At 38.0% G+C, this 17,708-nt stretch overlaps 1 protein-coding gene across 2 annotated transcripts in view; it reads left to right on the top strand.

Moving 5' to 3' along the window:
- LOC139972135 (kielin/chordin-like protein) overlaps window positions 1–17,708 on the top strand; it is a 45,083-nt gene that overhangs the window by 10,628 nt on the left and 16,747 nt on the right. For both annotated transcript variants that reach the window (XM_071979099.1, XM_071979100.1), the window contains exons 6-19: window positions 1,323–1,440; window positions 2,445–2,509; window positions 3,123–3,210; window positions 3,858–3,910; window positions 4,441–4,593; window positions 5,679–5,822; window positions 7,074–7,235; window positions 9,084–9,257; window positions 9,987–10,169; window positions 10,685–10,861; window positions 13,133–13,312; window positions 13,815–14,009; window positions 14,555–14,722; window positions 15,938–16,102. In XM_071979099.1, the coding sequence (XP_071835200.1) occupies window positions 1,323–1,440; window positions 2,445–2,509; window positions 3,123–3,210; window positions 3,858–3,910; window positions 4,441–4,593; window positions 5,679–5,822; window positions 7,074–7,235; window positions 9,084–9,257; window positions 9,987–10,169; window positions 10,685–10,861; window positions 13,133–13,312; window positions 13,815–14,009; window positions 14,555–14,722; window positions 15,938–16,102 (2,025 nt within the window). The remainder of the gene's footprint in view (window positions 1–1,322; window positions 1,441–2,444; window positions 2,510–3,122; window positions 3,211–3,857; window positions 3,911–4,440; window positions 4,594–5,678; window positions 5,823–7,073; window positions 7,236–9,083; window positions 9,258–9,986; window positions 10,170–10,684; window positions 10,862–13,132; window positions 13,313–13,814; window positions 14,010–14,554; window positions 14,723–15,937; window positions 16,103–17,708) is intronic.

Genomic DNA, 17,708 nt, shown 5'->3' with positions numbered 1-17,708 from the left:
CATATGGTGGGAGAATTTTGTTATAGTACGATACACGGCCAAACTTTCTTTCCTGCAAACTGTTTTCACGTTGTTTTCCAAGAAGATTCTTTGTGATTGTGGAACTGGTATTTCTTGCTAGAGTATTGCGAAGTTCGGACGCGCAACCCACAGTGTGGCGATGGTGATAAAATTGGGGGCGCAGTTGCTCTTTCAGTAATTATAACAGACTTCATAGATCTTCGTCATTTTATTGACAAATATGTATGTAATTTCTTGCACACGGGTCATTTTGGAGAGAAAATAACTGTAGCTTCGTACTTTCTGGTGAAATTTGGCTCTTCCTGTAGGTTTTCATGGTGAAAATCGTGTATTTCTTAGGGTGCCCGAACTTCGCAGTATGGCGAACTTCGCAATACAGACTATACTCCTAGTCGTAAAAATAGCCCACTTTAAAGCAATTGCGCATGCGTGTTTATAAATAATTCTTACAACTAGTCGTAAGAATAGCCACTTTGATACAGTAATTTTGTTACGATGCCAAAATGAAAAGTGGTACCCTACACACTGAATATTGACAGCTCCATCATTCACTGCCATGTATTGTAGCCTATAAACATTTGATTTTCTGAAAGTACATTATATTTGTTTTTCAAATGGTATATCTTCTGCTGTATGTATTTGAAGAGTGTAAAGTATTGGAGTAGGCCTTTTCAGCAAACCCATGCTGTGATAATGGCTCACTTGCTATTAAAGTATTGTTGCCAGCAAAATAAAAATAAAAAACTAGGCTACCTCAAGTTTATAAAAAAGGCTATATATATCTATACCCTCTCACTGTCTCAGGCTTGCAGTGCATAACAAATGCAAGACAATTGGATAGAGATTTCATACACAGCCCTGGAAAAGTTTTAATTTGACTCAGTTCTGCCAATGGGAATCCTGTTTTAAGGCATTGAGGACTCGCGTACAAAGAAACGTCTCATACCGGTAATCTGACCTATAGTTTCAAATCAGGTGACACCACCATCGATCCCAGAAAATACACACACAGCTTGCTATCGTCGGTAATTAGACACTAGTGTACAGTCATTACATGCAGCTATGGTCAATACCCACATTACAGTGTACAGCAGTGATGGAAATACTGTCTGCATTTTGTAGCGACAAGAAAAAAACTTCACTTGCAAGCAACGGAAAATTAACTTTTTCAGAGGGTGGCACTTGTTTTGTGGCAAGTCTTCAATGCCTTTAATGCTTAATCTCTTTGCAATGGCAGCATCATAACATAATATGGAAAACTTTGTAACTACGGCTAATCAATATGGTTGCCCTTCTTTTAGTCCCTCCTAGGGTACCAGTTTTCCCCACTTGCAGTGAGCCTTGTGGTTTGGGGTCATTATGTGATCGTCCTGCAGGATCTGTTTGGATAAAGGAAGCAGCACACGAAAATGAGCTGTGGTAAGTACATATTCATCTGATGATACACCTACTTGTTGAACCTCTGTCTTTAAATTTTGGTCGTCCCAAACAACTAATTTGGTTGTACAAAAAAGCATAGCAAAATAGCAAAGAATTAATGACCCATATGTACAATGTTGGAGAGATGGTGAAGTTTGGGTGAATAGAACACCAGCTGTGGGACAGTAAAGCTCCCCTCTTATAGGCCTACCACTGTTCTGTTTTATCTCCAAAGTGATGGAGGATGATACCAATTTATCATTTGACCTGAACGGGTGAATTTACTTTACAATGCTATTTGCATATGATGTAAACAAATTGTCCGATTTTTGATGACAGGGTGACCATTAAATACAGTATTTCCCTGCCACATCATTAGATAACTGTACTCTACTACTTTCTAGTATTATTTGTCATGACATTAGTCAGTGTCCAAGGAAGAACTTATTTAAGAACCTTGATGCTTAACTTTGAAAACGTACCATCCATTTTCTTAATTTGTTATAAACTTATCTCTAAGTGAACATTGTTCAATCAAAACTATAACCTTTACTAACATCCCATGAAAAAAAAGTAATAAGGCCAAAATATTATTTGCCAAACTGTTGGATTGAAACATTCATCATCTTCCATTGTAATCATCTAGGAAGTTACATTAATGTTAACTGGACCTGGTATTCATCCAATCTAGATGTTAAAACATATCAAGGTATTTAGTGACTGATTTTGCCAAAAATATCAGTAATATTACTTGGGCATGAAAAACATTGTCTTTAATTCTTTGTTTATCTACTCATTTCATTCTTGATTCAGGTGTTTTTGAATAATGTAACCCAGGTTTTCATATAATCTTTTGTTGTCTTTGAATTATGTAACCCATGCTTTCACATAATTTTTTTTTTTTGTCTAATTATGTTACCAATGTTCACTCATAATCTTTTGTTGTTTTTGAATTATTGTAACCCATCTTTTCACATAAGCTATATTTTTTTTACCTGATCTAGTTGGTGTGGTGATGATGGCTTGACACAGTGCTATCCAGACTCATTTCTTGATTCTGGGGAAACTAGTGAGTTCCGTTATTATATATGTCTAATTATTTGCCAGAAATTGTTGCCCAAGTGGCTGATGTTTTGCCGCAGGTTCGAGCGGTGAAGATATTGTTAGACATCGAAGGTAGTTGAGTTAAACAAATAAATATCGATGAAGAAAGTAGAGTAACTCTGATGGGAGAATTAAAAACAGACACAAGAATTGTCACTGTAATGTTACTATTGTCAGATTTTCTAGTTGATTTTAGAGGGAATGTTGATTTGCTTTACAAGATAAGAAAAAAAGAATGAGCCTCAAATCTTTTGACTCTTTACCTGTACATGCATCAAGCATAACATAACTTTCCCTTTGTCCACGTATAGGTAGAAACTTGCAGTAGCCTTTATTTTGAGTTCTGTTGGTGGCAACGATGAAAGTTCAGGGATTAATGTTTCTAAAGCAATTGGCGAATCTTTAGAGTGTCCTGAGAGACTTGGAGTGGAGGGGGAGGAGGGGGATGCTGAAAGGATTGGAGGAGGGGGGGGGGAGAAGAATTTTACATCTGAAGTAGTCTTTTATTGTTTTTTTACTAAACAAGTTGAAGCAGTGGATATATATTCATTATTTTGTTTCTTTGCTTTCCTATGCAGATTACAGGAACTTAAATTTCTCTTGTTCACTCGATGATGCAGTTTACCTAAATGTTGGTGATGCTGTTATCACAAATTGCAGCATATGGTGAGTGAGGTTGTCAACTTTAATGGGTGCAATTAAATTAGGGAACTGTCCTAAGATTTTTTTTTTTTTTTAAGTTCTGTTTTTTTGTTTTGTTAATAAAATAAAGTAATAAAAAATATTAAAAATATATTTTTTATCAATGTGCACAGGTGATTAATGTTAGCATTTTTTTTTTAAGCGTCAGTGGGTGTAACTACTGTACCACACATGACTGTCAATTAGCCACAAGATGGTTATATTTTCTCCACTGACGTTTGTTAAATGTTGTTTCACGGCTTACCTCTACTGTTTCATATCAGAAATGTCACCGAAACCCTAACTGAATGATTTATATCCTTGCAGGTTATAAGCCTAAACTTTTAGTCCAAAAACATACTTTGATAGTCCTATGATCGAAACAACTTGTGAGGATAAGCCCCAATAAAGACCTTACAAACAGTAGGGAATAATTCATTGTTCATTGCTTATGTAAGCATTTTTCTGTCAATTTTGGCTTTTGTATACAAAAATGGTGCTACACATCTCTGCATAAATCAGTTTGACCATTTTGCATACTTAGCAATTTGCTATGTGATCTCAGATTTATTCAATACACTTAATTGTGTACTGTGCAATCATTATTTGATATGTTTCATCTTGTCTTCCAGTACTTGTTTCAATGGAACCTTTCTATGTCTTAATGCTGACTGTGATGGACCAGGTAAGGGGCAAACCTTTAATACCATCTTATTTCTTGGATTCTATCTTGTCAAATTTTGTTGTTTATCACGTTTATAGACTCTATACTGTGCAAATACAAAGGAGACTGGGGTTAGGGTGGAGTTTCACTTCGCCTAAATTCAATAGCAAGATGAACTTTTATTTTCTAAGACATCCTTTTTGTCTTAATTATTTCTTTACACAGCATGTCAAGTTTTTGTGAAAAACAAAGGTGAAGGGGAGGGGGGGATAGAAAATTGATGATACACATATTCCTTGGATTTTTAGCAATACCCAATCAACAGTCTCTGATTGCTGAGAATTGTAAAACCCTCACTTGTACCGTATGCTCATCAGAACTGGGCACCCTCCTCTCCTTTCATCCCCACTCAATTCCTTTCCCCAAAAGCCCTCGCCCAAACCCTCATATCATGTAGATGGTAAGGCTTCTAAGCCTATGCCTTTCAAAATATGAAAGGGGCCTCCCAATTGAATCTGAGTTTCGTTGTTACGTTGAATATCTTACACCAGCACCTCCGGTTGAGCTGCAGTGTCCTGAAGATGTCACAGGTACCTGCATCTCGGAGGGACCGCCTCTCTGTGAGAGCGACGAAGATTGTGGAGAAACGGCCAAGTGCTGTACACTGGTCTGCCAGAGGCAGTGTGTAGCAGCTGTTATTACAGGTTAGTTCATATCGTATGTACAGGTATATATCTTTTATGAAGTTCACCGCGTTTGCACATATACCAATACTCCACTCAGATATGAGCGCAGCATGAATTTGCTCGCATTTTTGGTGTCAATCTGTGAGGTCTAACATCTCCAGTATTTATTCAAGTCAGTGAAGGACACGTTAAAACCCAAAAGACCAACACTTTATAATCTGTGTCCTTGCAAAACCTGCACACCAACCAGAAATACTTCACATTAGTCTAATTTGCATATAACAATCATTCATGGGAAAAAGACTGGTAGATATTTAATATCTAGTGAGCTGACGACTTTTAGCAACCAGCTGCTGTAATGGGAAGTTGGAAATATGTTCGGTCAATAGTCGCTCGTTTCCACTGACCACAAGTCAGCCACCCTGAACTGTGACCAAACTGACACGGCGGAACATTTACTATCGTCATCCTGTCCATCAGAGACAACCAAATTTCTGTTCGGACAACCCACAAACACAAAAAATCAGCTTTGGAGGTCTAAACTAGTTGTTTACAAATTCAGATTACAGTACATTGTAACTAAATACACGGCCATTAGGTAAAAGGATTAAATTGGTACCACCATCAATCACTTTGGAGATACTGAATCCCCAAAGCTGGTGTTCTATTCACCAGACCTACACATCTCTCCCCTACAGTGTAAATATTGGTCATTCCTTATCGTGCAACATTTTTTGGACGACAAAAAAAATGCTGTTCGGACAACCGAAACCTCACGATCCGGTTGTCCGACGATGGATAAATAAAGGAAAGAAGGCCATCTACACGCTGGTTGCGATGAACATGTCAGGATACTTGCAAGACAGATTTGATGGTATTGAAGGTTATTTGTAACAGGAAGACTAAATTTGGATTTCCAGTAAGGTTATATTAAAGTTGAATCATGAAAAACTGGAGGGGTTTTGTTTGTTTGTTTGTTGTTTTTTTTGAGTGCTAAACATCTTACATTTGTTTCTTGTATTTTTTTGTTGTTGGTAGTCTATTAACAATATTTTTAACACAGTTGATGAATTCGTTTCGATCCTCTTCTCTCTGCTGAATAGCTACGAAACCTGGTCTTTGCCCCGATCTTACCATTCCTACCTCTGGATTGACTGCCAAATGCAGAACTGATTATGAATGTGAGGCACATTTGAAATGCTGTGGATATCAATCTTCCTTCGTTTGTCAAGAGCCATATGACCCAAGTAAGTTGTGAAAAAATCATCCCTGCTAGGTTGTCACACCATGCATATTCGGTATAATATTATTCAAAGACCGTTTGTGGAGAATTTTCTGAACGTCGTCATAAAAAAAAAAAAATTGGTGTGAAGATTTTTCTGTTTTCAGTTTGAAACTTAATCACTCAGTAATATTAAGCTCTTGTCTCTATAGGTGTATGCTTTGAAGTTATGAAGTATTGAAACCAAACTGTTTTGCCATCACGCATTATTTGTGGAAACAAATACCCATGTTGATACCCAAAGGTTGGTTGCGTTTCATGGGAGACTAGAAATGACGAAAAAAGGAGGAAAAACAAATGTAGAATGATCTGCATTTTGTTTAAAATACAGTTTGTTGCTATGAGCTTCTTTGTGAGGTTTTGTTGATTTTCATATACTGGTGCAGATAACGTGATATTTGGTTAATATTTCGATAGATTACAGTAATGCATTGTCAGGTTTTTTTTGCTGTCATAAAGAAAGATCTAAGTGATAAGTTGTCTCCTTTAAATGAGTTGATTTTTTTTTGTATTTGTAAAACTTCTCAAAGGTCTTCCACATCTTATTAGTTAACATAGCTGGTACACCTTCACACCCAACAAAAAAAAAAGCCTTACACAGCCAGCCGAGTAGATGAGGTAGACTTTAAACTTTAGTCATTGTTATAGATTTATAACATGTTTTTTTCCAATCCAAATCCAACCAAGGGGGGGGGGGGAGTGGCTGGGAGCAGGGGAAGGTGAGAGATGTTTAGATTATTAACATACAAGCAACGAATCATGAGATAATAGCGTAATATTACCACAAAATGCACTGCAATACCATAGAATGCTAGCATTCCAGCATCACCATAGAAACGCACTACAGTACACCATCATATTACTGGACATGTGCACAGCAGTGTTTGTTGTACTGCAGTATTTGACACATCACAAAGTTCTGTGCATATCCTGTAGTGTTAGCTTTAGCTGCTGTCAGAGGTGCTTGCCTGAGATGAAAGAGTAGTATTTTCACTGTCAGTATAGAGTGTGCAGTATAGTGTGTGCATAGGTTGTACGGTTGCACATCTGATCGATTAGTCAGAGAATGTGGATGATGCATGTATGAGTTGCCCTGCTCTGTTGGTTTAATAATGATCATCTTGGATTTTAGCTTATTAAAAGCATTATGCTTACAAGTTTAGCTTGAGACTTTATAACCAAATGAACTTCCACTTTCTCCCCCTCCACCTCACAGATGATTGTCCAGAGGGTGAATCTTTACATTTGTGCATTTTTCAAAATCCTTGCGAATCCACACGTTGTCCAAATCGTCCGGAGGCTTTCTGTCGCATCAGTCACTGCGGTACCTGCCATGCTCAGTATTTCGTGGACAACGAAAGAGTGAACTGCTACGATGGTAAGAAAATAATTTTGATGTCTTTTAAAGTATGATTGTACATTCCAAAGTCTCATATAGTAGATCTTCTAAGGTCTTCGGATAAACTGCTTATTTGTTGTTCTGAGATTCCCCCTGCAAGTTTGGTAATCACTCTTTGATCGCTGTTGTAGCTGCTAGTCTTTGGAGTGAAACTTTCCATTGGTCTTTGTAGATGTTCAATAAGTCGGACCTGTTTAATGTTGCTTTTGATTAAAGTTCCTTAATGTCTTTGAATCTAGCATGCATGAGGATTTTGTCAAGCCTTATAATAATAATAATTAATATTTATATAGCGCATAATCAGCAAAGCTGCGCAAAGCGCTTTACAAATGTAAAACCTAAAAACAAATAGTAACAAAAACCAAAATATTAAATAGAATCAATAAGGCAAAAAATGTAAAAGCCAAAAGCAGCAATATAAAATAAAAAAATTTAAAAAAAATGCATAAATAAAAAAAAATAAAAAATAAAAAAAAACATTATCTGTGATAAGGCTGATTATGAAAGAACAAGAGCCTCAATTAAGGATTGTCTTGTAGATCATTCATGGTAGTCTACATACCTTGTCAAGAATCTCATATCTATATTCTTTTTCTGTTGGTATTTATATATATATTTCAAGCAAATACCCCTCTATTCAACAGTCCATCATACTTAATCATGTGCAAATTTTGATTTTTCAATCAATCAGACTTAAAAAGCATATATAGTTCTGTTACATTCATGATGCCATTTTCAGATTCACATGAGATTTATTAAAGTGGAATGTTGGATATGAAAAGCAGCTAATTATTTCTTCCAAAGTGCCAATTGAGTGAACTACTAAGCAATAGCTTAAATCACTGGCTTAAACCTTTGATGAGTGTGCTATGAAATTTTGTGAAAATCAGCGGTGTAAAACGTCTGTTTCATGACATTATCTATACTAATAGCAGAACTGATGCATATCACATTTGAAGAAAATTAAAAAAAGTGAAGACTGCTTTTGTCTGGTGTCTGTTTCAGTGACCAACTTGTGGGCAGGAAGATAAAATTGTACCTTCAATGCAAATAGATATTCTAATACTGTAACCCCCCCCCCTTAAAGGAAAAAATGGGGTTCTAAAATATGGTGGTGTGTGTTGTAAGTTTTTTTTTCAACTCTGACTCCTTTTTGACACATCTAGCCATCTTTTGGTCACTATAGATTCCTCTTAATTTATTCTTTGCTCAAGTTTGCAAAGAAACAGCTCTGCCTTTTCTTCATAAACTTGGTGAGCTTCTTTTGATCCAATCATGTCAAGAATATCAGCTAGGTTAACAAAATTCCAGTCAAGAAGGAGACTATGGATGGAATGACCATTGTACAGAACAGTCTTTACTTATTATTCCAACTCACTTTTCTTTAAAGGCATTGAAGACTCGCCCCAAACCATGTGCGGTCATCTGAAAAAGTTAACTTTCCGTTGCTTGCAAGTGACGTTTTGTTTGTGTCGCTACAAAATGCAGACAGTACAGTAATGAAATGCGATACCTTGTTATCTTTAGCTGGACCTGAGATGTCCATCGCTGTATTGTTTGTACACTGTGCTGTGGGTGTTGACTGCAGCTGTATGTACCGACTATACACTAGTGTCTAATTGCCGATTGTAGCAAGCTGTGTAAGTGTAATTTCTGGGATCGATGGTGGTGTCTAACACTTCTGTTACACCTCATTCGAAACTAGGTTAGATTACCGGCATCAGACGTTTCTTTTTGCCCGAGTCTTCACACCCTTTAAGGAACTTAATGTGGATATTTCATGCCCATTTTCATTTTACTGCACTTTTGCTTTTCTTTTTTGATCAGATGACGTGTGCAGTATAGGTACTGCGATTTTACCCTGCTACCTCCAGGAAGTCTGTGAGCCGTTTGGTTTCAATTGCCCGGGCGCCCCCGATTCTCAATGCAAGATCAACTACTGCGGTTCATGCTTTTACGAATATTTTGACGCCTCGAATCAAAAAGTTGCATGTTTCGGTGGTAATTATGTCTTTCATTTCTTAAAAAGTTAGGAATTGTTCAACTTTTGAGCTGATGACACGGTGCAGTATAAGCCAGTTTTGAAGTGACGTCGAACCGTTTGCATCCTCTCTCATAAATCTCCAGCGTGCAATGCGAACAATTATGCCAATCTGGCAGCGCCACTGTTCATTTTGTCGAATATTTTGCAATTTAATTTACTTAGCAAAATGACCAACAGATCTACCCAATGAAGAAATGGCTTACTGTACATAGGAATCGCCAGCAACTAAGGGCTGGATATTTCAGTTGGCTGAGTGCTGGGTGTGTTAACCCAGAGGTCACTGGGTTCAAATCCCATCCTAGCCATAAAATGTTCTTTTCTCTTCTCCAGAATTTATATACATCTCATGCTACGGTTACCTAGAAATCCACGCTCGATTGCTTCAATGCAACTATCAGCAAACAATGTTCTTTCACCGGACCCACAAGTTGTGAAAAAGTCACCAGTTTTGCTGTCGTCTATCAACACGTTTTTAAATTAAATATGAATTCCTTTAACATTGTATAGTTCAGCGCACTTCTGAAATGCAGACAGCGACATACAAAACTGGCTACTTTTGCAATATAAAAGTGTATTCAAGCAAATTCACTCGCGAGTGGATGTAATATCCCCTACGATGCAGTTTGAAATACTACGTCAAGTCCAAAAGCAATCTCATTTTGGTGCTTTTTCCAACATTTTTACAGGTGATGCGTGCCCTGAAGGGGTTCCGGAATTTTCATGTGACCACACTTGCTCTGATCAAGCCAGATCCGAGTGCCCAGAGGCCGAACCAGGGGCTATTCTCACCTGTGTGCCACAAAATTGTGGCGGATGCTCCTTTCCTAAGTACCTTAATGAAAATGGAACTGAAATCAAATGTTTTGATCGTAAGTCATTTTATCTCGCCGTTTTTACATGATTTTCTTTTGCAGAAAAAATGTTATCAAACGCATATAAGAATTGGATCTTAAGCCGATCACCAGCTCATGGTGACACCATTAGGGACAAGACAAATTTTCCTTCATACAATTCATACAGAAATGTTGGGCTACCATCATATGTGTCTCTGGTTGTAATTAAGTGTAATATGTTGATGCATATCAACCAGTTATTTTAAATTTTTATGAACATTTTCTTTGGTGCATTTTCTCTGTATCTTTGGAATGTTTTCATTTTTGCATTAACACCATGCACAGAGTCACATTGGGAATCAAAATGAGTGTGGCTGTAAATATGTTTGTCTCGCCCCATTCATTATCCCCCCAGTTTCTTCAGAAGTACATACCTCCACTCTCTCCCCCCTCACCATCTACATTCATTCTCCAGGAAGAAAGATAACTTTAAAAAATCTTCTTTTCTCTGACATCAAACCAATCCTGCCTCCCTCTTTTTGATCCCATAGTGGAAGCAAACTGTCCCGAAGGCAGCCAGGCACCAACGGTTTGCGCAGATGGCTGTTCCAACCCAATATGGGAATGCACAAATCCCGAAGCTGTGACTTGTAAGCTTAACTACTGCTTTGGCAAATGCGTAACCGAGCACTACAACGCTACAGGCCATCAGGTGTCTTGTTACGGAGGTAAGGCACACTATTAACTACTCATTAAGTCGTACAATCCTTTGAAGTTTCACCGTCAAAATAATTTACAGGTCCAGTCGACCAAGTTGTACCACTTATGAAGATTGAATTCACATAGAGAGTTAAGTTTTCTACAAGATGATGTGAACGTTTGTTCACAGCTTTATTCCGAAGCATCTTAGGAAAAGTACAAATCGACTCCTAAGTAGTTGATCAAAGTAAAAACGTTTTCCTTGATAGTTTGAGGGTTTATCAGTGTCTATTTAGCAACAATGAACAGATGGTTCTTTAACTTGGACTGAAGTTTACTTATAGTTTGACTCGAAATAAACACAGCCGACAATCAGTGATTTAAAGTAACCTCTTGGTAACTTTTTCGGGCTATTTGAGACGGAAATGCTGTAAAAATGTAGTTGACTTAGCGTAACCTGGCCAAGAGTCATTTCGAATATATGACGCAGGCTTTGTAGAAACATTTTGAGAGAATATTAAACTGAGACGTCAAATTTGTGTAGCAGTATTGAACAGTGGTGGAGCTAGGGGTGTTGGTCAGGGGTGGGGCGAGAATGGTCTGAAGGGGGTCTTTGGACACTATCTAAGCCGAGCGCCACCACAGGTTGGCGCGGAGTGTACAGAGATTTTTTGAGTAAAGATACTCCCTACATCACTGGAAATGACCCTTTACGGGCCTTGCTAATTTGCAGATAAACGAAGAATAAATAGGTGTGATCGCCATTTGTGACAACTCGGAAGTTAGAGCATTTTGTCAGAAAATTATACCAACAAAATGTGACAAATGTCAGTAGGTTAGATGGGAGCGCAATAAAAAAGTCAATATCGCGAATAAGTAAAGAGTGGTAAAAAGGGCGCCAGCAGTCCATTTGAGTCCGTCAGGGGGGGCATCCGCCCCCCCCGACTGTATGGACGCTCCGCCACTGGTTTTGAAGGCTCTGATAGAACGATGCTTTGGTTCCTATGTACAAAAGTTACTATTCATCTGTGCACTTGTATATCAATTTGCCCATTTGGCCATGAGTTAGTGGATAAATAATTTTGAGCGTGATCAATACTAATATGAGAAAAAGCATGTTGAAAACGAAATGAAACTATTAAAAGTATACTATGACTATTATTCTTGCTCCTTAACCTGCATTAATTTTTGGAGAGAAAGAAATCTAGCGTTTGAGTTTGATCACTTCCTTGAATTCGTAGAAGCTCCTTTTTTTGGGGGGGGGGACATTGACATGCAATATACAGCTGCTTTAACATATGAATACTGTAATTTTATAGGCTCTGGGATATCCTACAAATCTAACATTTATCATCCTCATTGAGTGGGAAATTGAACAGATGGAATCCCTTCTCTCATACATACCTCAGAGTGTGGGAAATTGGATAAAAAAATCCCTTCTCTCATACATACCTCAGATAGTGGGAAATTGGATAAAGAAATCCCTTCTCTCATACCTACCTCAGATAGTGGGAAATTGGATAAAGAAATCCCTTCTCTCATACCTACCTCATATAGTGGGAAATTGGATAAAGAAATCCCTTCTCTCCTACCTACCTCAAATAGTGGGAAATTGGATAAAGAAATCCCTTCTCTCATACCTGCCTCAGATAGTGGGAAATTGGATAAAGAAATCCCTTCTCTCATACCTATCTCGGATAGTGGGAAATTGGATAAAAAAATCCCTTCTCTCATACCTACCTCAGATAGTGGGAAATTGGATAAAGAAATCCCTTCTCTCATACCTACCTCAAATAGTGGAAAAGTGGATAAAGAAATCCCTTCTCTCATACCTACCTCAGAGTGTGGGAAATTGGATAAGAAATCCCTTCTCTCATACCTACCTCAAATAGTGGAAAAGTGGATAAAGAAATCCCTTCTCTCATACCTACCTCAGATAGTGGGAAATTGGATAAGAAATCCCTTCTCTCATACCTACCTCAGATAGTTGGAAATTGGATAAAGAAATCTCTTCTCTCATACATACCTCAGATAGTGGGAAATTGGATAAAGAAATCCCTTCTTTCATACCTACCTCAGATAGTGGGAAATTGGATAAAGAAATCCCTTCTCTCATACCTACCTCAAATAGTGGGAAATTTAATAAAAGGAATCCCTTCTCTCATACCTACCTCAGATATTGGGAAATTGGATAAAGAGCAACGTAACTATTGCCCAAAAAGGAAGTAGTTAATGTGCAGGTTTCTCTACCGAATGAACAGTCGATTGGTTGTCACATTCTCTTCTGTCTCTCTCATCAGGGGATTTATGTCCCAATGGGCAACAGGAGACTAATACAGAACTCTTGTGTAATGATAACTGCAACAGAACTGCTTGTCCTGCATATCCCAACGCCAAATGCCAACGATCCAGTTGTGACTATCAGTGCACACATAAGTTTCTCGACCCCAACTCTGGAGAAAGAGTCAACTGTAGTGAAGGTTTGTTCCAACGTCTCTTAACTTTACATGTACTATCGACAGTGATTGGATGGTTAAGGATCACCTACTTTTTTAACACTGTCACGAATCACAACATTTGAGGCAATTCTCGTGGGAGTGTTCATCTTGTCCATACTGCCTCGCCATGTTTATGTAAGCTGTATGTTAGTAGTAAATGAAAATTTGCAGTTTTTGACCACTAATTAGCAACATTAAGGCTGGAAGCTTACAGCAAACCCCCCCCACCCCCCTCTGGCAACCCCTTTGCTTACTCTAATTTGGGGCACTATGTGGGTTACCTGGGGTATGCTAGGATACAGAAAAGAGGCTTATTGATACAAGAAAAAAAAAGGACAAGTTTTGTTCTTCTATTCGACCTCCATTTTGCCATATTTAAAAATACACCGATTGGATACAGATTTTGGCTCAGATTACAAGGCCAATTTTGTTCCCATGCTTACTTTTAAGTCTTTTTGTTTTTGTCTTTTTCATTTTGTTCTAGGATATGTTTGCCCAGATGAAAATCCAGTCAACCCGTTTTGCCTTCCATCAAACCCACCATCTGACTTTATACTTTCGGGTCAGTGCTTCTTTGCGCAATGCCCAAGGAACCGTGATGCCAGGTGTTTCGATAGTACCTGCGGGTGGTGCCATCCAGAGTTTTACATCGGCGATACAAGAGTTAACTGCTTTGGTGGTAGGTCTGTTACTAGTAAGGACTCGTTACCAGGAGCGGCAGAGTGGTGGGGTCCAGGGATTGTCGGAGTGGCATGGTGTCTTCCACTTTTGTGAGAAAAAAAAAAACCCAAATTGAAGGTGCCATTTTTATGAATAAGAAGTGCACCTCAATTTTAATGAATAGCGTCCCTTTTTTTTTTTCCTTTCGATTTCTGTTATAAAAATTGCCGTTATTTCAAAAGTGACCATTTGGTGAGAACTTAAGAAGAAGTGACCTTACGTTGACAAAACCAGAAGAAAGATCAATCCATACTTGTAGGAGTGCTGCGCTTAACGGAGGCCAAGTTTATCGTGGAGGGACAGCAGCTGGCACAACAAATCTGTCTGGTTTAAAAGGGGGGGAGGGGGTGTCTGTCGGTGATGACGGGCCCGTTCGATATTAACGTTGTTCTTTTTGTGTGAATCGATCTGTTTTATTCATACCTTGGCCTTGATTCCCTAGCAACGGGATACCCCGTATTTTCTAGAAGGTTACAAAGACGTGTCTCTCATTACGATCTCCAGATACCACCTGTGCTACGGGAATTCAAGAACATGAATACTGTACTGGTTTATGTAAAGATCCATATTGCCCGGCATTTCCATCGGCTGTTTGCATAAGGGATCAGTGCAATGGATGCAGAGAGGTTTATCAATTAGCGAATGGAACCACGGTCGACGACTGCTTCACAGGTTGGTATTTTGCGTGTATAACCCAATAAATCACTGTCTTCTGTTCATACTGAGTGGTCTTTGAAACCTGTAGCAGAGTGGCATCTGACCGTTTTCTTTTGGTATCATGCAGGAATCAGAGGAAATTCTACAATATTTTTTGGTCAAACTTCAAGTCTCAAAAATGTGTTTTTTAACCAAGAAGAGATCGGAACAAAAAGATGGTTTTTTTCTTTAAATAAGGCTGACCCAGTTCAATGGCACTCACTGCCTTTTGTATATTAGACATTTCTGTTTCCAGCTCTAAACCGTTTGAAGAAGTTCCTTTTTTATTAAAGACCTTTTAATCATTTTTTTTCAGCAGCATGTGGGTCATCTTTGTCAATTTGCTTTTATAGATCATTGCTCTTCTGGAATTAATATTTATTGTTTTCATTGTTGTTATGATTATTGTTGTTATTAATATTGAAAATGAAAAGTCAGTAATCTTGATTTTTTGTAGCTTGTTACAATAATTAAGGATAAAACTATTCACATTTTTTGAGATGCAGTCACCCAGAAAGTTGTTTTTGGTTTTCTTACAATTATATCTATCTATACCAGTCATTTAGTCATTTCATATTTTTTTAATAAATCTTCAATAACTTGTCACAACAGAATTTAAGCTGCCACGCAGGGCCGGTGTTCTAATTCCCATTTCGTTGGAATTACCTATCTTAGAAGATTCACAATTGTTCATTCATACTTAGTAAAGATTCCTAAATCCTATTGGTCCATTCAGGTCAGCTGACCGTGGTTAATCCTGTGAGTAATGCACGGTAAAATTACGGGGCATCACTTTAATAAATCTTTGGTTATATGTAACCAAAAATGTTTTGTTTTATGATTTTTCCCCACACAAATGGTATTGTATGAATGAACAGGGTTAATCAACGGTCTAGTGTGCGTTACTCACATGATTAATGCACTCCGGGTGTTAATGCTATCGCTGGATGCACTCGGGCTCTGCCCTCGTGGCTTGCATTATCCCCCGATCGTGCATTAATCCTGTGAGTAACGCATGCTAGACCGTTGATTAACCCCTTATTCATGCCATAGTCGTTACCATGGTTAGCTTGCTTGACCGTTCAATTTAATCGTTGTTTTATCAACTGAACATCTATGTATTATGGCGGTTCCTTCTCACACTGGTATAGATTTTCCCGTTTGACGATTTCATCTTTATTTGCATCTCAGGTATTCGATGCCCCAATGGATCGAGAAACGCTCTGTGTCCATACAATCTTTGTCTGACATCGACCTGTGAGACCCACCCTGAGGCAGAGTGTGTGTTGAACCACTGTGGCACATGCAGAGCGCAGTTCTTCCTACCTAATGGCACTCACGTTGGTCATTGTTCAAGTAAGAAATTTTGTTTAAGGGATGTTTCGGTAGCAGACAATGTGATGCTTTATGTGGAAAAGTACCAAAATAATTGAAAAAATCCACACTTTTAGTTGAAAACCCCATCTCATTATCTTGATCCTCCTGCAAGCAGGTACTCGCGAATTTAAACCTAAGTTGACCTAAGTAACCTAAGTTAAATTGTAAAACTAAGTTGACTGGCCATCTATTCTTCCTCGGAGTTGCTCACAGTACAGTAGGTGGTCTTTTATGTCATAACAGCAAAATGTTCTTCCCAAACAGCTAAATTCATACTTTTCCTATTAAAATCTTCTTGTTAATTTATCCTTGAAACCTGAAAGATTGGGAGTTAATTAGGACAGGTGTGCTTTATAGCTGTCAACATTCTCTGTATTTAGAATTTCATCAACGTGCAACTTATTTAGTGGAAAGTTTTTTATTCCTCCGTGTATAAGTGAGTTTTAAATGCCATAAAGAAAAACGAAACACCATATGTGAAATACTGGGACGACATCATTCTTTTTGCTGTCAAAATATCACCAGATCTGAGAGAAAAATGAAAACATGCTGTTTGGATGTGGTTTGGTTTCTAAAGATGCAAAAGAAGAAATTTAACAATTTAACATTTAAGTAACCATCTTCAACTTCACAAGAATATCCTTTAAACTCTATTCTATAATAATAATTTTGTTACCATCTCAATAGACATTTCCATCTATCAAGCTTAATTGACCTTTTTTTCTCTTTTACGAGTATGTTTAATATCACTTCAAAACTTACCATGTATGTGTCATGTCAGGCAAAAAGTACTAGTTTTGCTTTATACTTAAATGTAAGTTGTTGATGATCCCTATGAGCTATGTCTTTGCTATGAATGGGTTAGGGGCGTAGGAGCCCAATTTGACTTGGTTGGTGGGGGGGGGGGGGCTGTAATGACTTGTCTAAAAAATAAAACCAAAATTTTTCCCGCGCTCCGCGCGTGTTCAACATGTTCATGTCATTTCATATAGGCATGCATCGGTTATTACATCGCATGCCAATTATATACAATCGTTTGCCGTGTTATTACCCTTCCATATTGGTTAACATTTTTGGGCATGTCGTTACAATAATAATGATAATAATAATATAAGTTAAACCATTGAAAAACACATTGCAATTTATTTTTCTTTCAGTAGGTGCCCGATAAAATTCTCAGCATATTGCCCGAATTTTCACGGGGGTCTGCAGCCCCCCCCCAGCCCCCTTCTCCTATACCTTTGGTTAGGGGTTTGTGGGGTGGCGGAGGGGCAGGGGTTTCGGGAGGGTTGACAGTCGAAAGCTATGGCACATTAGCAAATCTTTTATAAGTGTGGATTAACTTCCTTGTCCGTCGTTTTGACACTGGATGTACCATCCCACTACGAGTTGCGAACCAACTTTATTTATGTTCTTTATTTTCTGTATCTTTATTTATCGCATGAACTTTGAGCTTGTTTTATTGTGGTCCTTTTTCTTTTTCTTTGTTTTTGATAATAATAATAATACCACTATTAATACCACCCATACAGAGTATCCAATTTGTGGTAACAATAATTTTAAGTATGAATGGAATATGTTTCTC

Source organism: Apostichopus japonicus, chromosome 8 (assembly GCF_037975245.1).
Source record: "Apostichopus japonicus isolate 1M-3 chromosome 8, ASM3797524v1, whole genome shotgun sequence".
NCBI classification, from domain to species: domain Eukaryota; kingdom Metazoa; phylum Echinodermata; class Holothuroidea; order Aspidochirotida; family Stichopodidae; genus Apostichopus; species Apostichopus japonicus.
The sequence above is the reverse complement of the archived record's forward strand: the minus strand, read 5'-3'. Positions and strand labels throughout refer to the sequence as shown.